Source organism: Conger conger, chromosome 4 (genome assembly GCF_963514075.1).
Source record: "Conger conger chromosome 4, fConCon1.1, whole genome shotgun sequence".
Classification (NCBI taxonomy): domain Eukaryota; kingdom Metazoa; phylum Chordata; class Actinopteri; order Anguilliformes; family Congridae; genus Conger; species Conger conger.
In genome coordinates, this window is record NC_083763.1 from 71867243 (window position 1) to 71879019 (window position 11777).

Below are 11777 nucleotides of genomic sequence, written 5' to 3' on the forward strand. Positions count from 1 at the left end.
GTGCTAACATCTACAGCTCAGTTGCCGGGCAGAAAACAGTGCTCATATTGCCATTGTGGTAATATGCAAGTTACAGTACAATGAAACAGGTACAGTAATAAGCAGGGGCGGTTCTTGGATTTTTTTACTGGGGTGGCCAAGGGTTGTCTGGGGGTGAGAACCTTATCTCCTGGCTTCATGCACAACAAACATTTTTGGGGGTTATTTATGTTTTTCTTTTATTGTTTCACATGTGAAAAAACTATGACAAAACAATATGCATTACTAGTCTACTAAGACAGAAATATAGGCTATAGGCTACTGATACACTAATGTACAGGATGACATTAACAATGACAAATAAATAGGCTTTTGTCATCAAGACCCTTCTCAGAGCTCACTAACAAAAGTTAAGGCTATTCAGTTGATAAATGCTCTAAGCAAACAAACAAAAATGCATAATGCAAACCCTGGGTATTTTCCTCTGAATTAACACAAAGGGCACAATTTTGAGGCTCTTTCTTTGGTGCGCTGTGTGCAAAAACAGGGAGTGTGGCACAAATGTGGCATGGAATAAGGAATAGAATGCTCTGGGACTCATTCTATTCCATATTCCATTCCACACTGCCTGAGGACTGAAGAGCCTCAGAATTGCACCAGTTATGACTAAACTGAATTACACAGCATATCATATATACATGATGTAAGACAATTATATGTTTATGGATCAAGAATAAAAACAAATATCTTCACCATATTTAAGGCCATTAAAGTCATGGACTGTGTTGTGCAGAACAAACTACAAGGTGGAGAGCAATCCCTGCCATGGTACACCAACATAATGCCATTTTACAGGCATGTTTCAATTAGAGAAGAATAACATGAAGTGGCTGGATAAGTAACACATGCATCAGAGCTGGTGAGAATGTGATTTTGAACAAAGCAAGAGTGTGTATTATCATCTTTTAGACATTTATTACAATAAATAATGCTCTGAACTCAAACTATTATATTAAACAAACACAAGTAATTTATTTCTTGTTGCGATTAACGGTCGTTAGCTAGCTAACTAGGTAGCTAGTCACTAGTCTTCAATTTAGCCAGCAACCCTGACAAGAGCAAAATAAAGCTTAAAGGTTTAAAAATGTCACTTAGAAGTAAATTCACCATACAAGCTGTCCTGTTTTTTGCAGCACATTTTCCAGCAAAAACAGATTGACTGGCAAAACAGCCAATGACGTGCCAATGGGGTGGCCAATCATATTGGCGCTTCTGACAGACGGGCTTTTGACGCACATTTGGAAGCTTTTATACAGTGGGAGCAAAAAGGAAAAGACTGTCTTTGTTAAAGCAGACTGACAATCTGTGGGGTGGCACTGGGGTGGCCAATCAGATTTTAGGGGCGGTACCGGCTACCCCGGCCACCCTGTTAGAACCGCCCATGGTAATAAGTAACAAAACTACTATCTTACTTATCTTTATGACTCTACTTTCCCCCAAGATTTCTCTCTTTCTCTTTTATTTCAAGGATCACATGCAGAGTGGCTCTGGTAAAGGGTTCACAACTACTATTATAATTTGCTAAAAATGTTTTCAAAGAACATGTTATTCTGTGCAGTTTGGTTCCTGAATATCAGAGCTTCAGTGAAGCTTCAGTGAAGCTTCAGTGAAGTTCTTGCACGACAAACTCCATCTCGAAACCCTCCTCTTATTCCACTGATACTTTAATTTCACACAGACCAGGAGTTCTATACTGCCAATATTTAATACATTTAAACAGTGCGGGCTTTCAAAAAGAATCACTTAGCGCACTATATAAATAGGTGATCTGACTGACTAAATGCCATTGGGTGTTAATTTGGTAGTAAATAGCAGCTTGTTTGGGATTATGGATGAACTAAATAATTTGCAGTCTTGCTCTTCAGCCAAATATCAACACCCTAAATGCTATGGGATACATATCTTAAAGCCCTGTGCTGCGACCTGCGGAACTTGCATTTCACTTCCTCATATATTGGCAAACATTCCTATTCCTGTTGTTTATTGCACCTTTTTCTGGTTGCGCTGAAGCATGTTCGTATTAGAACCACAATTATCTTGACATCTTTGCGTGAATGTTCCCTGTCTGTTCAGTAGGGGGCAACAACGTGACGAAAGAGTACCGTCCCAACAAGGGAAGAGGCCTGGATGTTATATTACGGTTCAATGGCGCGGAACATGAAGATTTATATTTCAGAGGATCAAATACAGTCCCTACCCCTTTACAAATGTTTGACCTCAGAAATAGACACCTTCAGTTTCCTTATTTGATTGCTTACTGCAGTCCTCTGCTGTACAGATTAGAAATGTTCAGATCTTTACATGGAAATAAACAAATAAATAAAAAAATTATATAGGTGACTGGCTCAAAAACACAAATACAAATACAAATAAAATCTTCTACTAAAGGAGGAATGACACTTTTCAGAGGACCTTGTATTTCTCACACACAAAAAAATGACAAACTTTCAAAACTAGAAAGGCAAATTCCATATTCTTTATATTGTTTGGAATTCCACAAATTCCAGAGCTGGGAAGATTCTGATGAGGCCCAGGTGATGACATCAGAGCGACACTACATCTATAAAAAGTGGAAAACACAATTTCATCAGATAATTTCGATGACTATCCATGTACATACAAGAGTGCTTTAGTTTGTCTCCTGGTACACTTCTGAGCTTTTCTTTGCCATTACATAGGCATGCTGAATAATAAATAAATAAATAAATCAATAAATCAATAAATCAATAAATCAATAAATCAATAAATCAATAAATAAATAAATAAATAAATAAATAAATAAATAAATAAATAAATAAATAAATAAATAAAAGTGTAAAAATAAGAAAATGCAAAATACAATGCATTTTGATAGGGGAATAGCTGTAGCACCTCAGAATTAAGTCTTTGAACCATCCAAAGCCCAGGCAGTCATTATAGCTATTTTGGCATGTGGGTTTGAAGCTAGCATGAAATCACATTTGACTGGAGAAACTGCTTATTGCTGCCATGGAAGTTAAGCCATTTTATCTACAATATTGTGGCTGCTAAACATGAAATAGACTAGATAAGAATTTGAATCCCTCAAATTTCTTTCTTTCTTAAAACACCCTATAGTTCAGCCAGTAATGAAATGTCCCCTATAAGCTCAAAGAGGAATATGTGGTCAAATTGATGGTGTTACAACTAATCCAGGGTGACAACCATCCCCAGTCTCCCACACTGTACATCGCAGGGCTCACCGGCATTATTTTGGTTGTGTAACGTCCTGTGTCTTCTATTCTCTCTTGATTGCATCACTCCTGCCTCAAAAAAACAGAAGGCAGAAAAACATGGCTCAATAAAACCAATGACATGGGGTCACAAAAACCATGTGATTCAAGTAATGATGCTGAATTTCTGATTTTCACATCCACAGTTACTCTATCTCCACTCTACCCTGACACAAATGCATTTTGTTGTATTTCCTTAGTTTTTCTTATTACCATGGATCACAGTCGTGGAAATATACCCTTTTAGTACACAAAAACTTTAGAAATAAAATTTAGATTCTCAGTGGGAACGAGGATGAATCACAGAAAATTAAGGTAAGATCTGAAATGGAAACTGGACCACATTTTCGTTTGAAGGGCTTCAGCAGAAGTGTGCAACTTGTGGTGAAAGCATTGCCCACTGATACAGTTCCTAGAAGCTGTGCTGCTAGAAGCTCATGGAGTATCAAGAAGCTGCCAGACCTGGGTGAAATATGTAATTGTTCCGATTCAAATACATTACTGAGCTTATCTGGTGTATTGGAATCGATGAGATACTCTCAAAAAGTGTCTTGGTTGGCACAAGACATCGAAAAGTATTTGAAACCAAAAGAATTATGTATTTGACCCAAGACTGGAAGAGAATGCATTTCATCACAATAGAACAAGTGTTGATACCTACTGATCATTTTGCTCTTGCAATAATATCATGACAGGTATAGCTGTGTAAAGATGTGTATAAAGGATAGCTGTCCAAAATGTACTTGTGTTTACCAGTTTAAGAGTTATTAACTCTTAAACTCTTGCCTGATGATATCACTGATGAATAATAGAACGATCACATGACTCACTGCGGTTTTGCCAGATCTTCCAAAAGGCGACGGCGGTGCATAGTAGGAACACCAAAACAAGCCCGGTGTGACGTAGCACCCACAGAGTCCTTCTCAGGCACGTCTGTGCACTACACAGAGAAGACTGCTTTGAGTGTCATTCAAAGAGTGCACCACCACAAACAACGTTTTTGCGCAGTAGTGTCAAACTTATTTCCAAATATGCAGCCAGCAAAAGCCCTGAATGAAGTGGGAAAGATGCTCTGAGATGCATCGCGGGCATGGACATAGACTGGCCTCACTCACTGAAAGGGGAAAAGCTCAGGGGAGAACACAAAACTCACCCAGAACACAGCTGGCTTCCTTGTTCCGGGGGACTGGTCTTTTGATCATTGATGGTATCTGTCAGCAAATGCAAAGTCCAGACTGAAATTGTACATGCATCCTTTTGCCAAAGTTATACTTCTAATGTTTAAATCAAAACATTTGGTTTCACCATGTTTCACACCTCTGTATTAAAGCCCTTGCGAAAGTGAGACTAGGACTAAGAGTGGCAGGGGAATCTTCCTAGGGTCACAGAGGAAGAACCCTTAGAAGGGACCAGGCTCAAGAGAGGGAGCCCATCTTCCTGTGGCTGCTCAGGGAAGGGATGCAGACTAGCTGACATGAATGTGTGAGATATTCACCATCCTATTGATGGGGAAATGTTTCACAAATTAATTAGCCACTATCTGAAACCCTTACATTTTATCATTTAAATCATCTGCTCGGTGTTATTGTGCTTGTATATTGTGTTATCATAAAGATTACAAAACTCCTAAACAATGGATCTACTGTTACCTTAAATGTGTCACTCAAACTAATATTTTGTAAAAACCCTGGGAGTACATGAAGACAATTCAGCTCTCTGGTCACTTAGATCAAATATATAACAATTGAGGTACGAAAAAGGCTTTATAAATCAGATAATACCTTTTAATTGTCACTGAGCACAATTGGTTCTTTTGTAACAATACAGTACTTCATGAAATTTCTAATCATAAAAAAAAAATCTGAATGAAATTCAGATTCCTCTGTTTTTCAACCCTCACTGAGAGAGCGCCAGAAAAGACAGATTAAAATTCTATAGTTTAGGGTTTTCCCCTACATTGATGGAATGCATTCCAATACAGGCTCGTTTTGAGTTCCTTACGTGTGGTGACTGTGGTTGTAGTTTTCTGAGTGATAGTGAGGTGAACAGGGATCTGTAGTTCTCCAACAGCACACCAATACCAGCCTGTGTCCTCCATGTTCAGCTCCCTCACCGTCACAGTGAAGACCTTTTTAGAGCGGTCATCTTTCATCTCTGATCTTCCAGATTTACCAGAATTCACTTCCACACAGGAGCCCTCTATCCTGCACCACTTCTTCATGCTGCTCGGTTCATTATAGTGACATGGCACACTGACATGGCCCCCTTCCACACCGGCCACCTCCTGCTGCTCAACCCAGAGTCCAGGAGGCCCTGAACACCACAGAATAAACACAAAAATATACAACATTCATTGATACACAAACTCTACAAGTCACTTGCAGATCAAAGCAAACAACTGTCATATTGATACTGACTTGTATACAGACTGCGAATGGTGTTGCAAAAGAATACAATTAAAGCACCACTCAGCTGGAGGTGCAGAGTCCAAATACACCAATAGTTCTGCAATGAAGCAATGACATGCCTGGACTTTCACTTGTGGAAGAATTCAGTACTGCTAGCATAAGGGGTAGGATCACTTATTTACCCACAGTGCAGCAGTCTGCAGTAGAAAGTTCTGTGCATCGTATGATTGGATAGCACTGGAATAGTGAAGATGCCGTTATTAAGAGGAAGCTGGTCTCACTGAGTGCAGTGTGTGCTGCAGCCATCTTACCTGCAGTGACTGACATGTGCAGATATGCTCCCTTATCTCCAGCGCCCTGGATCTCTACAGCACACCAGTAAGATCCAGAGTCCTTCATCTGAAGCTTTCTCATGGTAACAGTGAAGACATGATAGGTGGGGTCATCAGTGATTGATGATTTACCAGTACGTTTAGGAGAGTCAGTGCATACTACAGTTTCACAATAATTCCAGTTTGACCCATTACACCAGTATTTCACGTGATAGTCATATTCTCTATCATAGAGACATGGGATGGTGACAGATCTTCCACTCTCTACAGCTACTCTACTCACTGTGTACACACCGTCAGCATCTGCAGAGAGAAACACACACATCATCAGTGTGGGTGTATTTTACAGAGCACAGTGTGGTGCAGTCTGTAGGGCAGCTGACTCTCAGGCTAAGTGTGAACCCTCCTGTGTGTTTAGGGTTCAATCTTCTGCACCCAACCATTTTGATCGGTTCCCCTCTTCTCTCTCCTGTTTGAATAAATGCTAAATGTCTGAATTTATATAGCACCTTCATTCACCCATTTTCACCCACTCACCCACTCATACACACACTCACACACCAACAGCGATTGGCTGCCATTCAAGGTACCAAGGGGGTTTGTCTTGATCAGGGACACTTTGCTCTAACCGCCTGAGCCAATGCAGCCACAATAATATACACAGGGAAAAACCAATGAGCACACAAATATGTGCATTTAGTCCACTCTTTCAGTTCTCTTTATTTTAGCAGAGCTACAAACAGCATTATTTCCTCAGGTTAACACCCTCTGCTCGCCTGTGTGAAGGCAAATGTTTGTGCTTGTGTGTGTGTGTGTGTGTGTGTGTGTGTGTGTGTGTGTGTGTGTGTGTGTGTGTGTGTGTGTGTGTGTGTGTGTGTGTGTGTGCGTGCGAATGGGGGCATGAGTACATGTTCATGTGAGGGCGGCCTGTAGTGTAGTGGTTAAGGTAAATGACTGGGTTAAATGACTGGGACACGCAAGGTCAGTGGTTCTAATCCCAGTCTAGCCACAATAAGATCCGCACAGCCGTTGGGCCCTTGAGCAAGGCCCTTAACCCTGCATTGCTCCAGGGGAGGATTGTCTCCTGCTTAGTCTAATCAACTGTTCATCGCTCTGGATAAGAGCGTCTGCCAAATGCCAATAATGTAATGTGAAAGAACAGAACTCAGCACTGGTGTGCACCTGGCAGTCTGTGAGAGAGCACTAGCTAGCACCAAAGGGTTTCACAACATGACATTTAGAACACTGTTTCTCTCAACCCTCACTGACAGAAAGTGACAGAAAAGATGATTGAAAATTCGACGATAGAATGCATTCTAATACAGGCTCGTTTTGAGTTCCTTACGTGTGGTGACTGTGGTAGTTGTAGTTTTCTGAGTGACAGTGAGGTGAACAGGGATCTGTAGTTCTCCAGTAGCACACCAATACCAGCCTGTGTCCTCCATGTTCAGCTCCCTCACCGTCACAGTGAAGACCTTTTTAGAGCGGTCATCTTCCATCTCTGATCTTCCAGATTTACCAGATTCACCAGAATTCACTTCCACACAGGAGCCCTCTATCCTGCACCACTTCTTCATGCTGCTCGGTTCATTATAGTGACACGGCACACTGACATGGCCCCCTTCCACACCGGCCACCTCCTGCTGCTCAACCCAGAGTCCAGGAGGCCCTGAACACCACAGAATAAACACAAAACACATTCATTGATACACAAACTGTACAAGTCACTTGCAGATCAAAGCAAATAACTGTCATATTGATACTGTCTTGGATACAGACTGGGAGTGGTGCAGCAAAATAATGCAATTAAAGCACCACCCTGCTGGAGGTGCAGAGTCCTGATACACCAATAGTTCTGCAGTGAAGCAATGACATACCTGGACTTTTACATGTTCTGGAAGAATTCAATACTGCTAGCATAAGAGGTAAGATCACTCATTTACCCACAGTGCAGCAGTCTGCAGTAGAAAGTTCTGTGCATCATATGATTGGATAACACTGAAATAGTGAAGATACCGTTATTAAGAGGAAGCAGGTCTCACTGAGTGCAGTGTGTGCTGCAGCCATCTTACCTGCAGTGACTGACAGGTACAGATATGCTCCCTTATCTGTAGCACGCTGGATATCTACAGCACACCAGTAATATCCAGAGTCCCAGGTTGTCAGCATTGTCATGGTAACAGTGAAGACATGATGGGTGGGGTCATCAGTGATTGATGTTTCACCTTTAACTGTTGGAGAGTCAGTGCATACTACAGTTTCACAATAATTCCAGTTTGACCCATTACACCAGTATTTCACGTGATAGTCATATTCTCTATCATAGAGACATGGGATGGTGACAGATCTTCCACTCTCTACAGCTACTCTACTCACTGTGTACACACCGTCAGCATCTGCAGAGAGAAACACACACATCAACAAAATTGTACTGTGGGAACATTTTAATGTTGGGTTGAAGCCATTTCTGTGGAAACATTCACACTTACAGAACAAAATAATATCAACTTCTCTTTTTAGTAAAACTCAGAGCCATTCTAATCATGCACTATGTGAAGTGTGAAAACTTTATATTGCAACTCCTTCCACTTCTTGCGTTCAACATCACACACAAAGCTATGTTCACGCTTTAATTGTGTTTCGACATTCGTATTTGTACTTGTCAGCTCTGAACACCTGTGTTCTCTTAAGGGTCAAACATGACTCACCACTATGTTTAATAGCAGACAAAAAACCCCATTATGATCTTTTTTCAACTTGAAATTTGATGACAAAGTTTGTGATGAGTGACAGGTTTTTTCTTCATGCTAAATATAATTCAGTTCATTAAAAGACAATTAAGCTGCTTTAATGGTTCAAGGGTTTTGTGAAGGCATTTTGACCCTTAGGCCAAGGGGAGTATACACAATATGAAGACTACACAAGGGTTAAAGTAGAACTGCTGCTCACAGGATATGAAAAAAATAAAATAAAAAATATATATATATCCTGTGAACAGCAGTTCTGCAGAAAGAAATGCCTTGTTAATCAGAGAGGTCTGATGAGAAAGGGCTGACTGGTCAATACTGACAGGGAGGTGACAGTGATGTAAATAAGCGCACATTACAACAGTGATACGCAGAAGAGCATCTCTGGACACACAATGCATCAAACCGCTAAGTGGATAGGCTACAGCCGCAGACGACCACTCAGTCTAAAAAATAATCATCAATCAATACCTAAGAAAGTGCTCACTGAGCGTACATATAATCAGAATAGAACTAATGAACTCAAATCGACCATCACTACATACTTAGAATGTATGCACTTCAACCCTTTTTTGTTTTTTTTTCTAGACACTGTGGTGTGTGAAAATCCCAGGAGATAAGCAGTTTCTGAGATATTCTAACCACCCTGTCTGGCACTAACAACCATTCTCCGGTCAAAATTACTTTTCTTCACATTTCTTCCTCATTCTGACATTTTGTTTGAAAAACAGCTGAACATCTACAACAGCTGCATTTAGTAGCTGCCACATGATTGGCTGATTAAATATTTGCATTAAAAAGCTGGTGTACAGGTCTACCTAATAAAGTGCTCACTGAGTGTATTCTAATCACATTAGTCCTATTATGTATTATGTAAACTACATACTTCAGTATTACTCATTCATTCAAGTTCATGGCACAGACAGTCTCTCTGCTACAATGCTCCAGAGTTCAGTATACAGTGTGAGAAACGAGTCCTACCTGGCAGCACAGAGGGGAAGAGGATGGAGAGGAAGAGTATCAGAGTGAGAGCCATATGTGCCTGATGGGTGTGTGTGTCTGTTAGAGACTCCAGCTCCCTTTAGCGTGAGTCTCACTTCCTGTTCCTCTCAGTCCCCACCTCTTTGGTCCCTCGTACTCTGTAGTCTGTGCTCTCTCAGTGGCCAGAGCAGGATAACTATTATTATCATTTAATATTTATGTATTCCAGAGGTGGGCAAAGAGCACCATATCCATTTCTGGATTTCATACCAACTTCTGGCCTTAATTACATAATTAGCCTTTTACGACATCTGACATTTTAGCTGCAGTACATTTCTTGATGACTGGTCTTGTGTCCCCCATTTTACTGTCATCAAATCTTTGAGAGAACCAGTGTTGGTGCATTCAGCCAATTAGTTCATTTAGCCAGGGTAACTGGTGGAAACAAAAACATGCATACATCTTGGCCCTCAAGGACCGGAATTGCCCACCCCTTTATTATACTGTAAACTGAAATGATTCATACAGTTAGATCATTAAATTGTTATTCAGTGGTAATATTATTGTTTCATTAGATATATTTGAATATATTTGAAAATTACCTATGTGCTATAGGTAATTTGTCATTGTAATTGTCATTTGTTAGCGCTCCTGGGAAATTGTGTTTCGAATGCTCTGGGGTTTTTAAATCACCGAGGAAAAATGTGACCGTTCTAATCTGTCCAGCAGAGGGCGATAGTTCCTTTTTTAGTTAGCAAAATTGTGGTGTCTTTTTTTGTCCAGTAATAAAAAGCAGAGTCAAATATTTGTAATGGGGTGACTGGCTGTATTTGATGCTCTGAAATAGGAATCCTCAGGTTCCACACGTTGCTGAACATCCAGGCCTCTTCCTTTCGGCGCTTCCTGTTGGGACGTAACTCTTTCGTCACGTTGCTGCCCCCTACTGAACAGACAGGGAACACTCACGCAAAGGTATCAGGATAATTGGGGCTCCAATACGAGCACGCTTGAGCACAACTAAAAAAGGTTAAACGAAAAACAGGAATAGGAATGTTTATCAATATAAGAGGGATTAAAAAATAAATGCAAGTTCCACAATTCGCAGCACATGGCTTTAATATGTATCCCATAACATTTTGGGTGCTGATATTTCATAATCAATGAAACATATTTCTGATATAAACCAACAGTAAATCCAGCAAAACGTACCTGTGTTTTCTGCCCGACAACTGAGCTGTAAATCACATCACCGGCTCTATCTGCTGCAGAACGGTGAGACGAGTGTGTGGTCTGCACAGAACAGGACATGCACACACAATATTTTAGTAACTCAAAAAATAACATTACAGAGAGTTACGCAAACATTTCCCATTACATATTCTCTGGGTCAACTGCAGTGCGATTAGCTGGAGGTTAATCTTCAATACCACAGAAATGCATTAAAACTCGAACACTCATTCATTCAAGTTCATGGCACAGACAGTCTCTCTGCTACAATGCTAGTGTTCAGTATACAGTGTGAGAAACGAGTCTTACCTGGCAGCACAGTGAGGAAGAGGATGGGGAGGAAGAGTATCAGAGTGAGAGTCATATGTGCCTGATGGGTGTGTGTGTCTGTGAGAGACTCCAGCTCCCTTTAGCGTGAGTCTCAGTTCCTGTTCCTTTCAGTTCCCACCTCTTTGGTCCCTCGTACTCTGTAGTCTGTGCTCTCTCGGTGACCAGAGAAGGATAACTATCATTACCATTTACTAAATATTTATGCATTATACTGTAAACTAACAGGATTCATACAGTTACATACAATTTATACAGATTTTCAAAACATTTCAATATTTGAGTATCAATATTTTGATACTTTGAAATTGTAATTGCAATTTGTTAGTGCTACTGGGAGACCCCAGCGAGGAATCGCCACCTTAACGCGGTGGAGGGGTTTGTGTGTCCCGGTGATCCTGGGAGCTAGGTTGTCGGGGGCACTGTTAGCCCCCAGTAGGGTCTCCCAAGGAAAATTGGTCCCAT

General features: G+C 40.7%; 1 protein-coding gene across 1 annotated transcript; it reads right to left on the minus strand.

Annotated features, from left to right (window-relative positions):
* Positions 1-1766: 1766 nt before the first annotated feature.
* LOC133126714 (polymeric immunoglobulin receptor-like) lies at positions 1767-11349 on the minus strand. Its single transcript, XM_061239051.1, has 9 exons — positions 11295-11349; positions 8103-8405; positions 7376-7699; positions 6010-6312; positions 5292-5603; positions 4444-4501; positions 4121-4230; positions 3261-3320; positions 1767-2599 (listed from the first exon to the last, which is right to left on the minus strand). The coding sequence occupies exons 1-9, from the start codon at positions 11347-11349 to the stop codon at positions 2583-2585; spliced, it is 1542 nt and encodes a 513-aa protein (XP_061095035.1). The 3' UTR covers positions 1767-2582.
* Between the last annotated feature and the right edge of the window lie 428 nt (positions 11350-11777).